The 25,972-nt window shown below is 43.7% G+C and overlaps 1 protein-coding gene across 1 annotated transcript in view; it reads right to left on the bottom strand.

The window, feature by feature from the left end:
• MRE11 (MRE11 double strand break repair nuclease) overlaps positions 1-25,972 on the bottom strand; it is a 266,838-nt gene that overhangs the window by 134,678 nt on the left and 106,188 nt on the right. The window contains exons 7-8 of the mRNA XM_088455727.1: positions 23,177-23,291; positions 20,228-20,413 (exon numbers count right to left, since the gene is read on the bottom strand). Of these exons, the coding sequence (XP_088311853.1) occupies positions 20,228-20,413; positions 23,177-23,291 (301 nt within the window). The remainder of the gene's footprint in view (positions 1-20,227; positions 20,414-23,176; positions 23,292-25,972) is intronic.

Here is a 25,972-nt window from a genome sequence, read left to right as displayed (position 1 = left end):
TTCTACTCTCGAGACATTTCTAGTCACTTTCCTGTGCCAGTGGTGCGTCTGGATACCTTGCCTGTGTACTCTGTACATTCCCTGAGTACAACCACAGTGTCACTCTCCTGTGCCAGCGGTGCGTCTGATACCTTGCCCACTTACTCAGTACATCATAATAGTTCAAAATCCTCGCTAGTGCTTCTTTCAGAAGTACACTCGCTTTGGCCTTATTGGTGTTATCGCTCTCCATTTCCCACCTGTATAGGCTACCTGACCAAAGGGCCGCGACCTGCTTGCAGGGTGCATCTTAAACCCATATCCCGCTTGGAGGGGTCACTGGTGAACACCTCCCAGCAGGTTAGACTCCGTGCCTTTGGCCAGGTCTCACCAAAATCCGATACTTGTGGATGAGGTCGTACATCCAGGCCTCTCGCCTCCGATTTATTCCTCAACCCCGAACCTCAGTAGGAGATGCTCCTGAGACAGGCGTGACAAGGAGGACATGGAGTATATAAACATAAAACAATATATACTATGTAGAGAAATGAAATAAAGACAGCCCCAGTGATCCCTAACTCTGATGACTCACTGAAGAAATATAGAAATACTATTTTAGGAGAAAATAGAAATACTGGAATTGAGGACAAGATCCAAAAAATTAGTAGTCAGACGTTAAAAGTGACTTTCTTAATTTATGTTGTCAATCCTGCAATAATCAAGTAAAGAGTTTGCCAAGAGGTGTGAAATTTCAAGAACATTTTTAATAGAGTCTTATTGTATAAATGTAGTTAATTAGTTTAGCTGTACATTGTAGAAATGAAGTCAAAGTTTTTGCATCTTTTCTAGTAGGAAAAAATATGAACTGAGCCAGGCATCCATCAAAAGACCGCTACACCTAAATTCAAGATGGTTCACATAACAGCGAAATGTATATATAGTAACAAACAAACATGTGTACAAGTTGTCATGATTATCTGCTGAATCAATCATGAGTTATTAGATTCCCTATATCCTTGATGTGTGTATCAAAGGGATATGGTCAATATCCCAGCAAAAGGGGATGCTGGCGCTTAGAATACCGATGCCAGAATCCTGACACCTGTCAGAATCCCGGCGCCGGCATCCTGAAGGTAAGTAGTTGGGTTATGGGAGGTTTAGGCACTAGGGGGAGGGTTTGGGTTATGCACTAAGGGGGAGGGTTGGGAGTAGGGTTAGGATACCTACTGACAGGTGTCGGTATCCTAACCCTGTCAGAATCCCGAGCACCAGCATCCCGTACAACACCCCTATTAAATATATGTCCTGTGCTTATCATGCCTGGTGCCCTACAGGTTACCTATCCTGTGTGACCCAGATGCACAATAATTATTTATCTACAACATTTTATGGTCTTTGTCCTGTGACCTATTTGGGCCCAGAAAGTTTTTTAAACAACAGGTATAGATCCAGGACAAGATACCAGTTTATGAGCGATTGTAAAACTTGGGTTTGAAGCCTGCATCCTGACCTGGTATTTACTTTAATAACCTCTTTGAAGATGGTAACTCAGATCCCAAAATATCAAAACTTCTCCCCACCAAAGAAATATAGTATAGCTGGATGAGCTAATTACCATTAACATAGACATCCAGGAGGAGGAAGAGGGACTGTTACAGCCCATTGTGAGCATACAATGACAAACTAAAATCAAAGTTCAATCTTGACAGTCCATTCCACATGGAGATTGTTCCTGGAACTTTTGTGTCTGTCCACAACGCAGATTCAAATTTCTATCTAATGTAAGTGAAGCTGTTTTCTTTCTTCCTCAATTTTATTTTATAGAAAATCTACTTGCTTAAAGACTGTGTCCTTTTCATTAATTATTTAATATGTTAAGCATTTCTCTCTCTAATATAAAAATTTAGGTAGACTGATTTCTGTTAAATCTTATTGAATTTGTTTGTTTAAACTACTTTTTCATGCTACATAGATATGTTATAGGTTATTATTATTATAATAACTGGGTTGTAACTGTAAACCAGGGGAGAACTAAAGGCTATCCTAGTTGGAGTAGTCAGTCCTGAAATACTCTTAGTGGTGGCAGAAATTTTGAATATTAGTATCTTGGAAATTAGACGTCGTGACAAGTGATTATGTAGTTACATAAATTTGTGCAATAAAAAAAAACAGCAGCAATAACATTAAAGGCTAATAAATGCATTTTCTGATTGTGAGGAGGTATGACCGAATGAGCTCACTCCACCAACCAGTACTGTGCTCCGGTGTGGCAATGAGCTCGCTGGGAATTCCTGTCTACCCTGCCTCTCCAGAGTTAATTCACACTCAAGAAACGTCATTACCAGACCCCCCGGCGGCTGCTCTCTTGCAGGTGTCAGCTGGTGGTGAGAGATCTGTGCTTCATCCTGGGATAACAGAAGGACAGGGGACCAATAATCCCAGAAGGGATTCAGATACCAACTAGACCACCAGAACTTTAAGGTTCACTCTAGTTTAAATATATATAAAAAAAATAATCATTATTCTAATAAGTTAAACACCGCACACACCATACCAGCTCCACTATGCTATGCACTGTTACTGTTCTTTGTGTTGTACTGCTGTCTAATTAGAATAAAAATAAATTGTATACGATTATTTATACATATATATATATATATATATACATACACACACATATATATATATATATACTTTTTACATTTGCAGTGCACCTGGAAGACACTGTAGCTTAGTACTATACTCCTTGCTTTTGTAGTGCACCTCACCAAGGGTTAACACATTCTCTGCCAGAGTACAGAGAGCTAACACTTGCAGTGCTGCTGCAGACATTTAGTCTGCGTTAGAAGCAATAGAGGGAGCTGGCCAAAGGAGGACTTGTACAAGTTAACAAATTCTAAGAAGCACCACTTTGGCCTTCCTGTATGATGCCCTACTATCGTTTTTGCACAACACTAGGTCTGGTTTTGTTTATTGAGCTATTGGCTTCAGAGATGGGGGTAATAAAACCTTTTTTAAATAGGCACTCTCCGAATAAGGGCATTATATAAAATGGTAACAAGACTTTCATTGCACCACTTCTACAAACCGATACAGGATGCAGTTTATAGACCGGCGGACTAAATGCCGCCGGTCTATATCCCGACATGAGAAGCCCGTCGGGGGACTTCAGATAGGCATCAAAATGCCAACAGTAAATGTTTAAACAAAAATAGCCAATGGTGCTGAACAAAGTCACAACAGGATTAATAACCCTCACGCAGCTGTCCAATATGGTAGCAAGTCAGAGAAGAACTAATAAACTAAATATATAGATAGCGCTGATGAGGTAAACAATTAACGTAAATAATAAGAAAATATGCCCATATGTATAAAAAATAAACAATTTTTATTGAACATTAAATTGTATTCTGACACTTGTGGTCCTAAAAAATATGTAAATAAACATCACATATGTAAATGAACATAATCATCATAAAAAATCTACATATAATATGCCAATATTTTATGATAATAATAATTATATATAATATATATATATATATATAAATAAATAAGTTGAGATGAGATATCCACAGCAGAAATGTTAAGAAGGATTTTGTGGCTTTAAAAAGTTCCTTAGTATAGGTAAATGCACAATAATCTATCTAAATTCTTGTTCCAATAGCCAATATCAATTGAGATGATCAATCCCACAGTGTAAATTAGAAGAGAACACTGTTATGATTCTAATATTGTTAAAATGTAGATGTGGTTATGGTGTTCCAGCCTTTGTTAATGAAAAAAGCCGTATAATATACTTGCCAATTATGTTGTTGGAAAGCAGTATCAAATACTCGGTGCCAGGCCAGATAATGTATGGCAGCTGATAAAGCGGTCAGAATGAAATAGCCGATTCTTTTCACCTCCGTCTCCCTACGAAGGGAGCCACCGGAATGATGTGCTGAGTGCGCCTCCCGATCTTCGTTTCCGTCTCTCTACGGCAGGAATGGGCAACCTCAGGAATCATTTGGTCTGGCCCTCTGAGTTTTCTTCTGCTAGCCTCATCTGGCCTAGAATGGCACCCTGCAGCCAGAATCTATGCAGCAGTGCCACCTGGAGCATCCTTAGGAAGCTTCAGATGGTCACACCGCCGCCCTTACAGCTCCCCGGAACATCCTCAAGATACTCCGGGCATTGCTGTAATCACCGGCGATTGTGGCCCCGCCCAAGGGTGAAGTCAAATGGAGGGGGCATAGCCTGATCGGCCCTGCAATAACGTTATGTATATCAAAATGGCCCTCGGCATAAAAAAGGTTCCCCACCCCTTTTCTACAGGGAGAGCGTGCAGTGCAAAGGCTTCTAGCTGGAGGGGTCTGTTGTTATTAGCGGAACTTCCAATCTCCATCTCCGTCCAACTGTAGGGAGAACGAGCAGTGCAGAGGCGCTAGCTAGAGATTTCTGGTGTTAAACAGTGAAACTCATGATCTCTCACAAAATACAGACGCCTATCTGAATCCTGACGCCGGCAGTCCAGACGAGGAAAGTCCGAGGCGTCATTAGTGTTAGCCGAGGGGAGGGGGGGGGGAGGGGAAGTTATGTTTAGGCACCCCGGTGGGGACTTAGGGTTAGGCACCACCCTGGGTTTTAGGGTTAGGCACCCCTAAGGGAGGGTTAGGGTTGGGGGGGGAGAGGGGAGGGTTAGGGTACTTATTAGCCGGCGTCGGGATCTCCTGCCGCCGGTATTACATACTGATTCCACTGACACACCCAATGTTGGTGGCGCAAGAGAAAAAAAAGAGCAGCTGCTGGCTATTCTTCAAAGAGCAGCAGGTAATAGTGGTTTCCATTTCTCATCTACCTGTCACATTATTTTCCCCGTCAGGTTGAGTAGACCTCTATCTACACCTGACGCATTTTCTCATTATCTATTTTTGCCCAATTTAATGTCTTACTCTAGTCTCATGCCTAGAACCAGCCATGTATATAACAGTTTGAGAAATTGCTTTTATTTTTATAGTTGACATCAGCTCTACTTTTATGTATTCTTTTTTTCTTAGAGTAGCTTTGGTTTAAGCACCAGAGCTGCTCAGCAGCAAACAAAGGATATACATCTATACACAGTGCATCTATACTGAGGTCACTGTATCTTGTGCTCCGGGAGACTGGGCACATAGGGCCCGATTCCGCGCCGCACGCAGCAGCCTCTAATGGCGGTCGCTCGTCGTGCAAGGTCAGAGACCCCCACTTTCAGCGTCTGTGCACGTTGTAATACCAACGGATGAGTCCTTATACACCACCATCGGTCGCACCATCAAAACTTGCACCAGCCCTATGGCAGACGCAGTTTCTCTGCCTAAACATAGCGCCCCATGAATGTGGCTGTGCAGCTATGAATGCAGCCGCTCGCATTGACACACTCCTATAACACAATACCATAAAAAGAAATATCAGTCCATATATATATGGTTGTATTGTAGTCCTCGTGGTCTACTTCATCCAATTTCTCAGAGTTAATTTTCTGAAATCCTCAGGATTTACATCACGTATATATAAAAAATGAAAAAGATACTTAGTGTAGTACTGTATGTTCCAATATACCAAACTTAGGAAGATAAAGCAGACCAAAAGTTCTAAAGCATGAGTACTCTATAATTTGTTGGAAGGTTAGAACCAAGGATCATCCTCATTGAAGTATAAGATATATACCATTGATGCTGACATTAATGCTTCCATCGTCCCTTTATTTTCATACATATAAAAGGTATCTTCATCCTCTTTTATGTGCTCACCACGTGCTCCGGGTGTATATTTAATGGCAAGCTTACAGGTATCAAAGGGCCTAATTCAGACTCGCTCGCGAGCGCATAGCGCTCGCAAGCGGGTCAATGGTCGGGCACTGCACGGGGCTCACAGCAAAACGGGGCGGCTGTCGATGTTGATTGAAAGCTCGCCCCGTTTTGTAGGCGGGTCGGGGGGGTGGCAGCACAAACCGAGGCGTTCACTGGGGCTTGCAGGAAGTTCACTGGGGCTTGCAGTGGACGAGACCCTACCCACAAGGGTCTCGTCGCAAGCACGATGGTCGCGATAATCGCGACCATCGCCAGGCCGCCCACACAAGCTGTGGGTGGTCACCCACAGCTATGTGAGCGGCCTGGAGGCGGATTTTTATTTATTTTTTAAATCTGCCCTGATTCAGAGCGAGCGCTCGCAAATAGCAAACGCCTCTGAATCAGGACCGAAGTCTTTATACTCTCGTAGTGCTTTCTTTGGCCCCTCTTGGAATTTGTATATATAAAAACTTCCAATCCACTCAAAAATAAATTAGACGGATATTTAATAGGTTTAAAATGCAATACAATAAAATCAAATAATTGTATGTACAAACTTTCACTACTAGGAAGGTCTCCCTAAATCCAGAACCAAAGTGAAAACATGGGGCCCCAATATCCTCACCATGCGGTACAGATCAGGATGATAGAACGATCCAGAAACACCACACCTCCAACGCGTTTCGACTTTATAGTCTTTGATATAATATATCTTATACCTCACTGAGGGTGGTCCTTAAGTTTGGTATATTGGAACATACTACACTATTGGAGAAATTGGATGAAGTAAACCACGAGGACTACAATACAACCATATATATGGACTGATATTTCGTTTTATGGCATTGTATAACTTCAGTGGAGCGCGAGTTTTCATTGTTATTTATAGATTGTGTACGTCCAGTTTGATAACACTGGGAGAAATTTCTTGCGCAAGGTTTTACATTGTTCTATCTAGACTCCTATAACACGCCCACTGAACGGAACATTTTTGCGTGCACTACTAAGCCCAGGAACCGCCAAGGAACGCCTATCACTTTTCCAATACATATCTGTTACTATCTGTCCTGACCGATACAGCGTCTTTGTTCGTAGACTCTGTGTAACGCTTGCGCCATACGAGTCTTTCGAAATTTTTATGCATGTGGTGTCGCAAAAAATCGCTCTACTATATGAACATCGGCATTACGTGCCGCTCAGTATCGGGTCCGTATTTCTGTGAGCATTCCGGTGTAATCCTTACTGTGTACTAAAAGCTTTTAACATGGCTTTAGCTGTAAGGGGTTATTTCTTTCAGGCTGCCATGATGAAATCATCCCTCCCGTACCTTGCTCAGTGACAGCAGGAAGTGTACAATGTTCCTTTACATCATTCATTTATGAAACTCCCATGGTAGTTTTCGGTCATGCTGCACAACTGCAAGTAATGAGTTTGCTATTGCCTCTGACCTGAGGAATTGCAGTAGGCTAGGTGTGCAGCTTCACATTGCTGACAGAATACTTAGCAACTAGAACAAATGAAAATTGTTTAAGTTAAAGGTACAGGTGTTTCCTCTGACACCTAGCCTCAATGCACCATGCAGAGAGAGACCCCTGGGGTAAGTGAGCCATCAGGTCTCCTGCTACTCGTCTTGCGCTGAGCGTCTTTTTCACAACTTCGTCGCCCGAAAATGCATCTTAGGGCCGTATTCAATTTTAGGTAAAAATGATGACGTCAATTTTCGCCTGTTTCAATTATCCCCGTATTCAATTTCAAAGGCTTTTAGCCGGTGCGAAAAGTCTTTGTTAAAAAACGGGGATAACTTTTCAACATGTAATAATGCATGGTGAAAAAAAGTGCAGAATTGGGGTTTAGGGGTGCAGGCTTAAAAAAATAGCCTGCACCCCTGGGAGTATCCCCTGAAAGTAATGTGTGTCAAAAAAAATTAAAAAAGTCCTTTGGTCACCCCAAAAAAGGTACTTTAATTTAGGGGTAAAAAAATAAAAAATATCAATCCCGGGGTGTTTCCCAAGTATGTGGCAGGTGTTTTTTAGAATGCAGGTGGTTGCGGCAGGTGCATTTTTGAAGAATTTTCAAAAATAACTTTAGGGACTTAAAAAATGTTGCACGCATTTTCATGTACCCCAAATTTGATGGCCATAGTTCGTTTTCCGAAAAAAAAAAAAAAAAAGTTATTCTTCACAGGCGCATTTATGCACCTGCCGCGGCTATTTAAAAACCCTGAGTACCTTCAGCAGGCAAAAACGGGGGTACCGATAGTGATCCCCCATGTTTAGGGGGGTGCCAGGATGAATTCCTGAAAATTGACTTGACTTTTCGATACTTACCTTTCCGCCGGGTCCCGTTTTCGACGGATCCTAATTGAATACGGGGATGGCATGCGCCCGATACTTTATCCCTGAAAAAATGGCGATGATGGCGAAAAGTCCGACCTTGGACTTTCCGCCTCAAATTGAATACGACACTGAGTGTGTATAAGGAGTACAACAGAACATGGCGTGGGCAAAGCCGCGGCCGCTGCATCGTAGCACTTTGTATACAGATTCAGACTCAGTCGCACACAGATCTAAAAGAGTCACAAATTAAAGTAATCACAGTAGTCTCTTGGAGCAGCTCGTCACATCCAGTTGTGACTAAGACCCATATCCGGGTGAAAAAGACGCATAAAAGATACTCTCTGCAAGCCGAGTCTCGTGGGACCTGATGCGCCAAGAAGGACTGTTTGGCGCTACTCCAGCAATAGTGTATGAGGACGCATCTGTACAGGCTGTAAATCTTTATCATCACTTTTTAGGATTACAGCTTTGCTCTTTGAACAAAATGTCTCCAAACACTAAAGGTGCGTACACACTGGGCGATAAAAGTGGACGACTGAACGATAACGATATTGTTATCGTTCAGTCGTCCACTTTATCGTCCATTTTTAACCCCAAAACGATGAATGATAACGACAATGCGCGTTCCCGTGGGTCGTTCGTCATTATTGTTCATCGGGCTGACATGCAGGCCAACCTGACGATCTCGTCAGGTTGCTGCATGTTGGGGAATGGGGGAGAGAGCCGGGCGCTGAACGATATCGTTAATGATATCGTTCAGCGGCTGTGCTCAATGTCATGAACGACATTGAGCACAGCCTGCCGGGGACACACTACACGATATCGCTCAGGGAGCATATAGTGTAGTGTGTACGCACCTTTAATGTAAACATTCAATAAGATAGCTGGTTGTTGTGAACAGTGGTTCAAATGCTTCTATAGATATTAAGAATGCAGAATTGCATTACTTCCATCCCTAATCATGCATAAAGTATTATGCTTTCATTTTATTCTACAGTTAGACCCCACAGCGTTATAACATTCCTAAACACCTTTGCTCACTAGCAGCATATGGTTTTCAGTCAACTTTCTGCTACCTTTGAAGCGTGTTTTATGCTTTTTTTGCATTTCTATTTCCCTATAAATTAAAAAAAAAACAACTCTGCGTTAGCTCAAAAAAATTGTGACTTTTTTTTATTTCATAAAAGATTCTTGTTTCGAGAAATATACTGGTACAACATAATTATTTTGTGTTTCTTTACAAGAGAATGTGTTTTGGGATTTATTAATTCTCATTTAAAGGAAAGCTTCATAGCAGAGTTTATGTTCAGTATATAGTTGATGTTTTCATTTCAGGGATCCTTAGCCCCTGCCCTGGCAATAAAGCTTGGGTTGTAGAGAAGTGTTTCATTCCGTTTATTGGGCATGTGATTAAATGGCACTTGTTAAATTGCTTTAAATGCTTTGTCTTACAGGAGCAGCGTCAGCTGAACGCAAGCAAGGAGGGGAAAAAAATAACTTATCTTCAACACACTTAGAGAATGTCCTGAATCATTTGCTGCTGAAGTGCTAAGAATCTAGGACAGCAGGGTCCTAAAATCCACATCCCATGAGGAAGTCGCAATTCTGTGAAGAAACGCGTTGTGCACCTTTTCCCACCTCACAGAGGGCCTGATTCAGAGATGAAGGTAATGTCGATGTCGGACACAGTGGAGAGATATTTTGTTACTGCGTATGCGCCAAAGCTGCACTGTGTATGCTCAGCGATTGGCTACCGATGGCGATCGCAGAGAGGGTTTTTATCCTAAAGTGAGTGACAGGCAGTCAGTGTTTGGAGAAGGTAACTGGGGGTGGCAAGAGAATCACAGGCGTGTCGGGACTGTTTTCTGGGCGTGCCCTAGTTGAGCCCCTGCAAATTTGTTGTCAGTGGGAGAGGCCTCGGGGTCTTATGGAAGAAGCTCATCGTGAGACACCATAGGCTTGCATAGAGGATTGTTGTGCGGCTGCTGATGCTTCCACTTTTGTACGTAAGCAGCGAATGAGATGCCAACGATGAGCGTCGCTGTGCACAAGACAGTAGCTGAGTCATTAGCATATTTGCGCAAGACTAGAGTGCGTGCGGGACAGCAGCAGTGACGGGCATTGCGCGCATCTCTGAATCTTTCAGAGACTTCTGTTCCCGGAAGTCCTGTGCATCCCATGGTGGAATGCATTTTCAAAAAGAGATCGTCACAAATATCATATGTTGTCATTAATTTATACCTGATGGAAACTGGCATAAGAGCGCACAAAGTGGGGATGACTGGATGGGGAGATTAGTATTGTCTGTCTAAAGCTGGGTACACACTAAACGATATGTGTACCCAGAGATGCGTCTGTCTGCATGGCCACGGGAACAGAGACTCCGGAACCATTTTTACCTCATACAGGACTGTAGTGGCAGGCTGAGACACAACCCCCGAAATGGTCACGACACGCCTGCGTTTTGATTGCCAACTTCCCGTTTCCTTCCACTAACGCTCCCTGCCTGTCAACCACACTGCGTCTAAATCCTTACTGCGACTGCCGATGGTAATGAAACTTGATGCTTGTGCAGTGCGACTCATACTCACGCACAACCGATAATTGCTCAACTGCGGAAACATCAGCGATGCGTCCATCTCAGAATCAGACCCCTTGTCCCACGTTGCCGGCCTGAATCTGAGTCGCACACAGATTTGAATGCAGCCACAATCTGAATGTGAATGGATAGCAAACGGAATGCCAATTCTACTATACGCACGTCCTAATGCGTACGCAGCTATGCGATCGCTCCATCCCACTTCCTTCCGTATGCGAGAGCAGCCATCATCATTATCATCAGCACTTACACCTACCCCATGCCAGGTGCAAGAGATCGGTCTTAACTTGGCGCCCTCCATGCACGCGACTCAAAATAGTGCATAAGTCTGGCTGCTCACCCAGGACACACCCACAAAATGCGTTTGCATTGTTGCCACCCAGTAATGACTATTTAGAGGCCGATGAGGAATGTCGGAGATACATAGCACTCTGATATGTGCGTGCATTTGCAGAAATGGGTATGCAGCCCGAGACGTATGCTAAATAACCGCCTGGTGTGGCCACATTCAGACCCACATGTGACTCAAGCTCTATATCTAATTGACAACACAAAAATACTGAGGTGATGACAGTCACCATCATCGGGTCCAGTGATGGCTCATGTTTGGAAATCACTGATTGATTAATGATGGTTCCACCATACATGAGCTACACATCGAGCAGTAGCAAACGCAGGATTTCCAGAGGGGGGTTTCCAAATGCTCAATTTTAGAGCGAGTGTGGCCTGTCAATGAAGGTGGCAGAATTAGTACTTAACCAGCTTTAATAAGCGTCATACAAAGTGTATTGCGTGTATTAATTCCAGCATATACAGGACCAGTTATCACAGTAAGCCATTAGATGCGTCAGTAGGCCATCCTGCCTGAGATTAACATATTTATTTTAGATGTGGGCACCATTCCAGACTATTGGAGCAAGTCCGGGAGCCTGGAGGAGCAGCAGAAGAACCTAGCACTGCCTTGGACATACTGTATATGTACATATTGGGCTCTATAGCAGTGCATCTCTAACAGTGCATGTTTTCCAGATCTTCTAGTTGGTGCACAGGTTATTTATTACTAGCTGATACATTTTAAAAGATCCACAGGTGGTGCTAATTATTTCATCTGTGATACCGAGAAGAACATGCAGCACTAGTAACAATCTATTATATTACTATTTCTATTGTGGTTATGGTGTGGGCTAGGGAGGGGGGTTTCCAGGCAGACGGAACCTTGCATTTGCCTATGGCGAGCACCCCACGGGAAAACCAGTGCAACGTACACGGGTCTGACAGTCATATTCACAGCACTATTTTTATTACAGCACAATTTTAATAAATTAATTCTCTCCTGTTCTAATTAACCATTTTATTCATTGTACGTGATTCATTATCATTTGCCTGTATATACAGTATGATATCAACGGTCACCAACAGCATCCATCATTTATACATGATAATTTAATGTCTATTACATTACATTTAGGCGACGCTTTCCTCTAGTGTCACGGCTACGATGGAAGGCTTAGTCGTTTATCTTCCCTTTTCTTATTGAAAGATATCCAAACCTGTGCGACGGCTTTTAGTAAAGTAGATTATAAGATCCCTTATAATATATATATATATATATATATATTTTTTTTTTTTTAAAGCCTTTTCATATTGTGGTACCACCAGACTCACTAACTTTTGTTTGCAGCTGCGAGGTGGACGATTTGCGGTGCAGTTACAATGGCAGCTCGTCCCCATACACACATCTAATAGGTACCCCTGAATGTTCTTAAAAGGGTCAGACCCATTATTTATCAGCTAGACATATATTATACTGAACTCTCCCTATAAGATATGTCCATAAAAGCTTGCATGTATACACACACAGCGCACTAAACATTAATCATTGTTTATGTCCAGTCATGAAAACAGCCAACCATGGTCCAGAGAGCGCAGTGCAGCGTTTACACTGAAATATCTGCTCTCATTACAGTACGCAGTATTTATTCTCAGGCTATTTTATTAAACGTACAAACAGAACAAACAAGTAATCCAGGCGCCAGCAGATGTGTACGGATAAATAAATCCTCTGCTGTCCGTAACAGCTGTTCGCAAACAGAGAGATTTTGCCCACACTCTCACAAACAACGCAACAAAAGGGATCTATATATACATATATACTTGTGTTTTATTAAACGCACCTGTACCTTTTTGGGTTGAAAATGATATTGTTCTTTTAAAGTGAAAGTGTAGCCCTACAATACTCATATTGTTGTGCGCCATTACTTTCATTAGTATTTACTCATATTATAGACAGAGAACCTATGGCTTTGCATGCTGGGATTTGCAGTTCCACTACAACTGGAGAGCCACAAGCTCATGTCAAGTGAACTTTGAATAGTTCTGAGAGAGCTCTGGATGTCTGAGAGATTGGTGGAGAGTCTGATAGAGAGAAAAGTTTTATTCCTCAGACAATAGTCCTTGGAACATACAGATTTTATTGTGTGTTCAGGTCTGCAAATCATGCGCGTATCCTATTACAGACTACACCTGCATAATTCATATGGCTTAGTCAGAGACTCAAAACACTATAGGAAAAGGTTTTTATTCTTTTATATGAATTTTCCTACCTATAGCAGTGACTTTATTAGCATGTATACCATACCGCAAGAGATGTGTGCCGACTAGTTCTTGAGATAACTGGGCTTCCCGCGAAGCTGTGCACATTTATAATTTACCACCTAATTAGTAATAAACCTTTGATTTGACAGCGTGCCAGTGAAAAACCCATGCACTTCATTTCATGTGACACATGTGTTCTGAATATGCAAATAAGTGCATATGTATCATATAACATGAATCTGATGCTCTTAATATAAACAACAAAACACAATCTAAAACAATCTATCATGCTCACCTTAATCTCATGGACTAAGCACGTGCCTTCTTTACCATAAACACAATCAAAATATTCACACAACTAAAAGAGGTGAATAAACCAGACATGCTGCTAAATACATATGACTTTAAGTTCAAAGGCATTACAGCTACGTGTCCTTTATTACTGCACCTACAAGAACAAATACTTTTACAACAGACCGAGTCCCTCAGAGAATATTAATTAAGTAATTACCTTCTACAACTTATACATTGTATATCTATATAATAAGCGAGAAAGCATGTCTGTGTCTTTGTCCTTCATGCGCAGACAGGGTTTTGGACCTAGCTCCACCAAATTTGGCAAGGTGGTGTAGTTTGACCAGGATTAGGTTTTTGCCTAGGTCCACACACTGTCACACAATCCCTTAAAACGGGAACACTCTTATATTCCACAGGTTACGGGGCTGGCTCAAACCTGTGTGAAAGCTACAAAAGTATCTTTTTAACCTCACAGTCTGACCAATTGTCAAACTATATGACTCATGCAAATTCATATTAAATCCAGAATAAAGCTGGGTACACACTAGACGATAGTATGTACCCACTATGTCGGGTGGAGCGTCCTCCCATGGGATCGTCGCCCGCATCGTCAGATTGGCCCTACATGCAGCTCAATCTGACGATGCGGCTGACGACCCCATGCGGCATGGGCCACCATATTGGGCGGCCGGGCACCGGTTCATCTAATGTGTACCGGCCGCCCGATATGTTGGTCCGTGGGCCCCCCGAGGGGGGATGGAATCACCTATCAGATCGCTGGGTACACACCGTTTAGTGTGTACCCAGCTTTAGTGACCATATATATTAGTCCATCTGTGTTTACATGCAAGGGCATAACAAGAACTTTCAGGGCAACATAGCAAGATCTTAAAAGGCCCCCCTACAAAAGATAAAAAACACATACATTTGCCCCCACACAGAGTCCATTCATGTTATGCCATACAGAGCCCATTCAGGTTATGCCACACAGTAGTACCCCTTATACATTATGCCACACAGTAATGCCCCTTACACATTATACCACTGTAATGGCTGCTGAAAGCGATGTTGTGATCAGTGCTTGTATGCATGTGTCAGGAATTAGGTGGTACAAAAGAATGTGAAAACTAGACACGTTGTATATACCCAAGGCGTTATCTTTTAGTATCCATGCATGTGTCAGTTTGTTAAAGCTTTCTTAGCAGTATTTAACCAATAGTTGGAAACAGATTTATACCCATACTTCTAAGTTGTGTTTGGAGCTCACTGGCAGGATGGTATAACAGTTCAAGACAAATTCATCAGCCTTTGCCTGATATTGATCTGCAGACAGTGACCAGGAATTGTTATCTTTGAATCCATCCGCACTTATAAGGATTGAGGCTCTTGAGTAGTTGAGCTAACGAGCAAGTTAAGTGTCAATTTATAATATACTTTGTTTTATTTGTAATAAATATCTTTTTGACTGAGATATTTGTTTGTTTGGCTTGATTAAGGTCTTTGTATCCAAGAATCTTATCTTGTTCTGCCGAGAACAACACAGTAATGCCCTTTACAGATTAGGCCACATAGTAGTAGTGCCCCATATAACACATTATTCCACACAACAGTACCCCTTACACTTTATGCCACAAAGTAATGCAGCTTATAACGTTAAGCCACACAGTAATACAAGTTACACATTATGCCCCCCTCCCCCAGCAACTCACCTCCCCGTGTCACTCCAGCAGCCTCTCGCCTCCACCTGTGTGCTATCAGCAGCCAGCAGGTGTGGATTTCGTGCCGGGCACCAGCTAATTACAGCTGGCGCACCAGCAGGCAGTGGCAAACATGGTGCCGGTAGCGAGCCAATCAGCTTGCGGCCAAAGTTGCACTGTGCATACTCAGCGATTGGCTACCGACTGTGATCGCAGAGAGGGTTTTTTCCTAAAGTGAGTGACGGGCAGTCAGTGTTTGGAGAAGGTAACTGGGGGTGGCGAGAGAATCACAGGCGTGTCGAGACTGTTTTCTGGGCGTGCCCTAGTTGAGCCCCTGCAAATTTGTTGTCAGTGGGAGAGGCCCCGGGGTCTTAAGGAAGAGGCTCATCCAGAGACACCATAGGCTGCATAGAGGATTGTTGTGCGGCTGCTGATGTTTCCACTTTTGTACGTAAGCAGCGAATATGAGATGCCAACGGTGAGCGTCTCTATGCACAAGACGGTAGCTGAGTCATTAGCATATTTGCGCAAGTCCAGAGTGCGTGCGGGACAGCAGCAGTGACGGGCATTGCCTGCATCTCTGAATCTTTCCCAGAAGTCCTGTGTATCCCATGGTGGAATGCATTTTCAAAAAGATATCGTCACAAATATCATATGTTGTCATTAATTTATACCTGATGGAAACTGGCATAAGAGCGCACAAAGCGAGGATGACTGGATGGGGAGATTAGTATTGTCTGTCTAAAGCTGGGTAACACACTACCCAGAGATGCGTCTGCTCCCCCGCTGATGAGCTGACATATCGGGCGGCCGAAACACACTAGACAATATAGTGCCTGGCCGCACGATATTTCGTCCACTGCCGCATCTCGCTGCATGGGGTCTTCATGTAGGGAAGACCTGACGATGCGGTTGACGACCCCACAGGGGCGCGCAACAGCCGACATAGTGGGTACACAGTGCACGATTTGGACGATATGTCGGAATCGGGCATATCGTCCGAGAAATCCTATCGTGTGTACCAGGCTTAAGAAAGAAACATATGAAAAAGAGAATCAAATAAGCTTGAAAGAGAAACATTATCATCATGATCAGACACAAAGTAACTATTGTGTACCTTATTTCAGTTTATTCATTACAAATTGCAACTATGAATACATAGCGAGTGATGACAAGCCGGTGACTCTCATACAACTAAAGTTTAATAAGTTACTGCATTCTTTTTATAAGCATCATTACTTACGGAAACCTTGGGTCTGATTCAGAGATGGACGCGAATGGCTCCTCAGCTCTAATCCCTTACACAGGGAGCTTGCAAAAATATGCAAATGTTGCAGCCGCCTAGCTTTGTATTGAAACGCTGGCGAACAGAGACGCAACCATCCGACGAACATAGGTCATAAATAGACCCTCTGAGTAACTCTATGGTCGTGTAGAATGGCTGCGGGAACGGAGACTCCGGAACCATTTTTACTGCGTACAGGACTGTAGCAGCAGGCTGAGATACAACTCCCGAAACAGTCACGACACGCCCGTGTCTTTCCACTAACGCTCCCTGCCTGTCAACCACACTGCGTCTAAATCCTCACTGCGACTGCCGATGTTAATGAAACTTGACAATTGCGCAGTGCGACTCATACTCACGCGAAACCGATAATTGCTCAACTGTGTAAACATCAGCGTTGCGTCCATCTCTGAATCAGGCCCCTTGTCCCACCTGGGTATGCAATCGGGAAGCCGGCGCACGGAAGCCCGTCAGCCGGCTTCCCGACTGCTTTATCCCGGCGAGGGTTAAATCACAGGCGTCTAATTGTAGACGCCTGACATTTTCCCGACGCCGGGAAACCGCCGCTCTGCATCCCAATTGAAGTGATGCCAGGCGCCGCTGTGGACAGCCGCGGGGGGGGGCTGTTAGGGCTCCTGGGGGGGGCTTATGGTTAGGAACCCCCCCGGGAGGTTAGGGTTAGGCTAGGGGGAGGGAGGGTTAGGCACCCCCCCCGGGGGACTTAGGTTTAGGCGGCGGGGAAGGGGGGGTTAGGTTTAGGCACTGGGGGGAAGGTTAGGGTTAGGCACCCCCAAGGAGGGTTAGGGTTAGGTTAGTTTATACTTACTTGCAGACGATCTGGATTTTCAGCCGTGTCGACCAGCCGCTGCCGGGATTTGAACCGCCGGACTTGCATGCTGGGATTTGTAGTTCCACTGCAACTGGAGAGCCACAGGCTTATGTCAAATGAACTCTGAAGAGTTCTGAGAGAGTTTTGGAAGTTTGAGAGATTGGTGGAGAGTCTGATAGAGAGAAACCAATTTTATTCCTTAGACAATAGTCCTTGGAACATACAGATTTTATTTTGTGTTCAGGTCTGCAAATCATGTGCATATCCTATTACAGACTACACCTGCATAATTCATATGGCTTAGTCAGAGATTCAAAACACTATAGGAAAAGGTTTTTATTCTTTTATATGAATTTCCCTACCTAGAGCAGTGACTTTATTAGCATGTATACATAATGCAAGAGATGTGTGCCGACTAGTTCTTGAGATAACTGGCCTTCCCGCGAAGCTGTGCACACTTATAATTTACCACTAAATTAGTAATAAACCTTTGATTTGACAGTGTACCAGTGAAAAACCCATGCACTTCATTTCATGTGACACATGTGTTCTAAACATGCAAATAAGTGCATATGTATCATATAACATGAATCTGATGCTCGTTATATACACAACAAAACACAAAATACAATCTAAACTAAATCTATCATGCTCACCTTAATCTCATGGACTAAGCACGTGCCTTCTTTACCATAAACACAATCCAAATATTCAAGCCACTAAAAGAGGTGAATAAACCAGACATGCTGCTAAATACATATGACTTTAAGTTCAAAGGCATTACAGCTACGTGTCCTTTATTACTGCACCTACAAGAACAAATACTTTTACAACAGACCGAGTCCCTCAGAGAATATTAATTGAAGTAATTACCTTCTACAACTTATACATTGTATATCTATATAATAAGCGAGAAAGCATGTCTGTCTCTTTGTCCTTCATGCACAGACAGAGTTTTGGACCTAGCTCCATCAAATTTGGCAAGGTGGTGTAGTTTGACCAGGATTAGGTTTTTGCCTAGGTCCACACATTGTCACACAATCCCTTAAAATGGGGACACCCTTAAATTCTACAGGTTACAGGGGCTGGCTCAAACCTGCGTGAAAGCTACATAAGCATCTTTTTAACCTCACAGTCTGACCAAGTGTCAAACTTTATGACTCATGCAAGTTCATATTAAATCCAGAGTAAAGCTGGGTACACACTAGACGATATTGTGGACGATTTGACAATTTCCGACGTATCGGAACGACAAATCGTGCAGTATGTACCCAGTATGTTGGGTGGTGCGTCCTCCCGTGGGATCGTCGCCCGCATCGTCAGGTTGGCCCTACATGCAGCTCAATCTGACGATGCAGCGACAACCCCATGCGGCATGGGCCAACATATTGGGCGGTAGGGCACCGATTCGCCTAATCTGTACCGGCCGCCCGACATGTTGGCCCGTCGGCAGGGGGGGATGGAATCAACTGTCGGATCGCTGGGTACACACCGTTTAGTGTGTACCCAGCTGTAGTGACCATAGCAAGATCTTAAAAGGCCCCCCTACAAAAGGTAAAAAACACATACATTTGCCCCCACACAGAGTCCATTCATGTTATGCCATACAGAGACCATTCAGGTTATGCCACACAGTAGTACCCCTTATACATTATGCCACACAATAATGCCCCTTACACATTATACCACTGTAATGGGAGTGCAGAAATGGCTGCTGAATGTCATGCTGTGACCAGTGCTTGTGTGCTTAACTAGGTGCAGGGGGAGCGGTGGGCCAAAAAGGCAGCGGAGGCACCATAGCAGCCTCACCCCTTGCATGCACGGCAGTTACGCCACTGTTTACATGCATGTTAGCAAACAGTGGGGTCCTTTTCAGGATCACTGGAATGTGGTTATAGGCAAGGACAGGGTCCAGTCTTAAACCCGGGCAATATCAGGTATCCCAGCTAGTAGTACATAACAGTAGGGATTGCTAATATACTCATAGAAAATTGGCTTCTAATATAAAAGAATCACATACAAACTTTGATTACAAAATAAACAACAAAGACATTTCATGAAACAAATTAATGATATATACACTATGAAGGACAGCACTATATACTGGCTAATTTGGTGAGCAGATTTTAAATGAGAAGCAATAGAATTTCTTCAGAAACATCATGGATAAAGTATTATAAGGAAACACTTTTTATAACGAGCAGAGCTTTAGTAATGGGTAGTCCCCATGATTGAAGAACAACTCGATTCCCATACAGGATACAGTTTAGCCACAAGAGGAAACAAGTACCTAAGCAGTAGCCGCTCGAGCCAAAGTGCCAATCCAAATTTGCATTCACCAATCAATTCCCCCCCCCCCCCCCCCCCCTCCCAAGAATGAATTAATTCATACAGTTCTCACAGCGGTAATGAAGGTCACTTCTGTATGCCACGTTTCCCACTTTTGCACCAGTTATAAGAATTCCGGCTGGCGAAAGCTTGTATAGTTTTTGTCACGCGTTTCGCCTGCTCTGGCAGACCTTCACAAAGCTCATGTCCAGACAAAACTAACAGAAGTGTAACATGGAGGTAGTTTGTGATGGTCCAAGCAAATTCAAGCCAATTTTTATCTACGGCAATGCAATACTCAGGTAAAGAAAAAGGTGCACAAATTAGTCATGTTTCAGTGCTCATTACACAAGGAATGTGATTGCTCAGTATGGAAAGAAGTGTTGATAGAATTGTGTATCATACAATATTGATGAAGCAAAGCTTTTAGATGTCTCATATTCAAGAATTATTTTAAATTTGATCGACCTACTTCTTTTCTGCCTCTCCAGGGGACAGAGACGTAGCCACAGAACTCCCCGGCTGAGACACGTAAAATAGCTGCTGCTCATTCCTGGTCGGAGCAATTTTGCACTCGTGCTCGTGGCCCCAGATCACCAAGTCTATGAATTCATCCAGAAATTGTTCAGGGATATAATTCGTGGCTCCGTGTTTACTCCTGTAAGAAGACAGCACAAAAACACCTCAAAGACTATCACAAGTGAGTGATCTGAAGCGTTACACAAGAAATGTGGGAGAGTCCTTCTTATGCTGGGCATACACTATGCAATTATCTGGGCGATCGGCCCAATACCAGCGGATCGCCCCGAAAATTGTACTGTGTGTGCGGGCAAGGGTAAAATACAGATCAGTCAGGCATGCAGGATCATCCAGCATGCCATTCCGATGCGATATTTTTTAAGTTAAATATCGGCCAGTGTATGCCCAGCCGCGGCTGACTGACAGATATTTCCCCTGTTCCTTCACAGGGAAGGAACACAGGGTAATGTCTCCTCCCCGAGGGCAGAGCGCAGATATCGGTGCCAATGCACTGTGAGAGCTCACATTATATGCCCGCGATATCTGCAGGGTATGATATCTGTCAGATAAAATGTCTGTCGGTCTGACATGCATTTTATCTGGTAATGTACTCCCAGCATTTGTTGCAGTCTGGAATCTCAGAAAGTTACAAAGATGAAACAAATAAAAATCCACCCATCCCATCACCACATAGATAATTATTCTATACCAGATATTGTATAGCACAAACACAAATTTCAGTGCTTTATAATGTGAATCACTAATATATTAGTCATTCACATAAGTCCCTGTCCCAGTTAAGCTTACACTCAAGATTCCACATTCCACACTCAAGATTCCACATGTACATACATACACTAGGGTTCATGTTGTTGGGAGTTAATTAACCTACCAGCACATTTTCGAAGTGTGGGAGGAAACCGGAGCACCCGGAGGAAACCCACGCAAACATGGGGAGAATATGCAACCTTAGCAGTAGCTGAACAATGCGATTAGCAACAGTTGAGCAACGCATTTTCTGGTTATGGAAACTAAACTGGCTTTCTTTCTATGTGGTCCATCCATAAACCCAAATATTTATATTTGGACACTGATGTCAGATTAGTTTGGAACATGTTGTAATCAGCAAAGAAAATAGAATACTAATGTGCAGGTCTGTCCCAAATAAAGTCACAGTTTCACCGTTTTGTTCAACCAGAGATAAATTAATTGTGCATTTAATGTCAGGAAAACTGAGTTGTGCAGGCAGACTAAAGGGGGAGGATGTATGAAACCACTGCAGCCCATGTGTTCCTCTACAAGAGCATCGTACAGCATAGTGTGGTCCACACAGCCCTGAGCGTTTTGAAATGCGCTTGTCCATGTCACGCTGGGCTTTGTAGTCATTGCAGATCATTACCAGAATGGTTACAGGTGTCTGGATGAAAACCAGTGCACTAAATAATTTAGTTGTTTTGTAAAAGCGGATATGGGAATGACCACATTTACCCATTACATTGGATAACATAAGCAGAGAAGAAATAGGGCATCAGAGGGTGGCAATGCATTTGTCACCACTCCATGTGAATCGACTGGGCTCTCGCCATTTTCTATGCGTTGGCTATTTAAGTGCATAAAATACTAAGAGTTTAGTAAGGAGGCAACAGGTGCAGCAATGAGCGGGGCACCTCAGCTTAAGGAACAAATGATGGTACAATAGCTTGGCTAATACTTACATGATTACTTAATGAATAGCCCCAGCCGCAGTAACTGTTTACCCTTATCCCTGGCCAGCGAGGTCGGGACGCTCCACTGCAGGGCCAAGGTTGCCGCAAAGCTCAGGGGGACTCTTTCCCCTTAGAATCACCAGGGGACGTAATTTTTAATTTTCTCCTGTCTGAGAGGATAAGGAAATGGGAGCCGCAGGGCTACACAATCTCCCATAGCCCTGGGGGACAAGGCCAATACTGGTCAATAGTCTGCTAATGCAGATTTAAAGCCCTCTCCTGGTGTACAGCTGTGCGTCCGCAAGTGCAAGGACTGAGACGCCCCCTCGCAGAGTCTATAAACGCTGAATTACCACCTGGTGCCTCTTTAGATGCCACCATCGGTCGCACCAATGACACTTGCTCCAGCCTTACGGCAGGTGTAGGTTCTCTGTCTGAGTACGGCCTCCTATTCAGCGTCTCCGTATGTAGCAGCTTTCAGTGACGCTCCCCACTTCTGCGGGCGTCTGATTAGACCAACACCCCTGTTATCTCCCAGCCCCCACCCTGTATTGCCCAATGCAGTCTCGATACACTTCCGCGTGTGAATCTGTACTGCATCTCTGTACGAACAGCATCGGGACGCATGCACGGAGCAACTCTGAAGCATAGACAGACATAAAACATCAGTCCCCAGCATCCGACATTCACTAACAGCAATATAGTAGCAGCTTTCTTATAACAGGAGGTTAGCCATTGGCTTACTGATGGTTTATAACCTTCATTGTTATCCCACAGAACCAAATAATGAGCCACTGCAAGAAGTGTGGGTAGAAATATGTCACTCACTCCTTGCTGGTAAGGCAGGAGGTATAATTCCCTCTTCTAGCCTGTACATACTGATAAGTACTACTACTGGGATTATAACACCAGGTGCTGGAGTAATTAGCATTGCTGAGTATGATCCCAACCAAGTCCTTATCTCCCATTGTTTCCATGAGTTTCCTCCTGGAGTCATTTTGGCATGTTAATTGCTATGGGGTTTAGGGAAAATAGACTATAAGATCCACTAGGACATAAACTGATGGCTTCACACATGTTTTTCTCAGTATCTCTCCTTGAGCTGTGATCAAAGTCTAATAACAAAGCTTCTGATAACTCGCTTGACACAGACCAGATGTCCCCACACTTCCTTGGGGCCTGCAATAAATCCTTACCTGTTCTGATGAATCACAAATAGGTTAAACCAGCTGGATTCGTCCTCCCGAGGCCGCAACATGGTAACTTGTTTATTAACAAACATTCGATACAGCCTTTCGTCTGGGATGGACCCTGAAGCAAGACGTAACGGATTCAGTAATTGACAACTCATGGCAAAGAGACACTGACAAGTGTATAATTATAAAGCAGGCAGGTAGCAGGAGTCTATGTTGATATGGCGTACAGTATTTTGCCATTATAACAGTAAAATAGGAAAAAGGCCCAATACAGAGGAGTCACGTGATCTGGGCCTAGGGCAACTGTTTTGGAACTACAAGTCACAGCACTCCACTGGCTGCATGAAAGCCACAACTTACCCAACTCCGGCCTAGGGTGTCGACGCTATTTATTATACAGGTAAAATTGTACATATACTTGTGAAAGATAAAACACAACAAATAAAAGGCACAATAAAAAAAATAAAAAAATTTAATTTAACATTTACAACGATCCTTTAGAAATGTACAGCTGATAGTAGATGATTGCAGATACGGGTCTGCACGAATAGTCCGATATTTTACCTCTCTCCCTTAAGGTGCCCATATAGGGTGACCCAGCTGCTTGGCCCAGCAGCCCAGTAACAGGGACAGATATGAATATACATGTACTTACATTTTGATGGGCAAATCTGGAAGATCAGAATGTTTGGCTCTTGGGCCAAAGGGAAGGGTCACTGAGAATACAGCGCAGTTGGGCAATGACTGGTTATAGTATTACTAGCTATCCCAATTACCCTCTGATAACAATCAGCAATCTTTTTTGTGCATATACAGATGTGTCCTCATACACCAAGCCTCAAATACGTATAAAGTCACAGATAAAGCAAAATGGAACCTGGCGTGAAAAAAAAACAACCTGCGGCCGATGCATCGTAACACTTAATATACAGATTCAGAATCATTCGCACGCAGATGTGCAAGTGTCGCCTATCAAATTAATAAGTGGTTTTGTCTCAACCAATTTTCTCATTTGTGCGACTAAGGCACACATTCAAGCGAAATAAAGAAGCTTGGAGAAAACCAAGTCGCACGGAAGGTGGCGCGCCGAGAAGGGCTGTTTGGCGCGACTGCAGCAATAGTATAATTATGTATGTTAAGTCCATTGGGTCTTAGGGCCTCATTCAGAGGCGGTAGGAGGATGCAAGCGGTCGCTCAGAAACTGGGCGGCCGCTTGCATCCTGACCGCCCGCCTCTGTTTCGGTCATTAGGCTGTGGGTTTACACCCACAGCTCTAACGACCTCTAGGGTGATGGTCGCGATGGTCAGAGACCATCGCGACCATCGGGGCTTACGACGAGACCCTAGGGTAGGGTCTCACTTGTCGTAAGCCCCGGAGAGCTTCTGGCTCTGTCTGAGCCGGAAGGTCTCCACTGACATCACTAGTGATGTCAGTGGGGCCTCCCCCACACGGTAGGCGTTCCCATGGGAACGCCTCCGTTTGGGCTGCCAATCCCCCGGCCCACCTTCCAAACGGGGCGAGCTGTCAATCAACATCGACAGTTCGCCCCCTTTGGAAAGAGACCCGCTACGACCTGCGCTGTCGGTCGTAGCGGGTCTCACGCATACGCACGAAGGAGCCGGCTCCCTCGTGCGCATGCGCACTTGACAAACATCGAGGCGGCCGTACGGTCTACGACCGCCTCTGAATGAAGGCCTTAGTGTGGCTAGAGTTGTTATCCATCTAACTTCCGCTTTGTTGATTTTTCTATCGTAGTCTCCTCCTCTCCAATTAGGTTCAATCTTTTCGGTGGCTGTGTACATGAGATGACGTGGGTCCTAATTGTGTTTTGTTTTTTTTATTTCTCATGGTTTGGCAGTTTTTGCATTTCCCACAGTGGAAAAGGCCTTTGGTTTTACACAGGTGGGTTATTGACGTTTGTTGGTGGTTTTCTGGTGTAATGTGATTATGTACCAGTTGCTTTTTGATATCAGGAGCTTTTTTGAAAACTAATTGTGGCCTTTTTGGTAGAATTGTTTTAAGTGTCTCATCTTTTAATAGTACATTCCAGTGCCTCCTTAAAATGTTTTTTAATGTTTGGGAGTCTGCATTGTATTCTGTTATACAGATGTATTGTCCTTAAATGCTTTGGTTTACATTGCAGAAGTGTTTCCTTTTCTTTAGTTGGAACTTTTTTGCATGCTTCATCTAAATTCTTTCTTGTATCTTTTTTTTTTTGCCTGTAGTTGTTTACGGAGGTCCTCTTCTTGTTTCTTAAAATTGTCCAGTTCCAACATATGAATGTGAATTGGCCCTTATAAATATTACTGAGCCACTGTGGGTGATGGCCGCTGATGGCCAAGATAAAGCAGTTTACATCGACCTGTTTATAATGGGTTTTTGTTTGGATCATTGCATCCTTTATATGTACATCTAGGTCTAAGAATTGTACTGTTGTTCTGCTGTATTGCGTGGTGAACATAAGGTTTCTTGTGTTGTTATGGATTTGACTGATGAATTGCCTTAGGGTGTCTTCACTCCCCTCCCAAATGAAGAGAACGTCATCGATATATCGTCTCCAGAGGACCAAGTTCGTCCCCGAACCCGTTGTTATTCCAAATCTCGTCAAGTTCCCAATGACTCAGGAAGAGATTGGCGTAGCATGTGGCAAACTTGGTCCTGCAGAAGGCAGCACGGAATACAGCACCCACAGCCATACCTGCATATACAATAACAATTGGAACCCATTCCCATCCCCCCTCTCCCTTCAGCACTAACTACTACTGTCTGCGTCTGTACACTAATACCCAACACAC

This window comes from Taudactylus pleione, unplaced genomic scaffold, assembly GCF_031769625.1.
Source record: "Taudactylus pleione unplaced genomic scaffold, aTauple2 ptg000667l, whole genome shotgun sequence".
In the NCBI taxonomy this organism is placed as follows: domain Eukaryota; kingdom Metazoa; phylum Chordata; class Amphibia; order Anura; family Myobatrachidae; genus Taudactylus; species Taudactylus pleione.
This window is presented reverse-complemented; position numbering and strand designations above follow the sequence as displayed.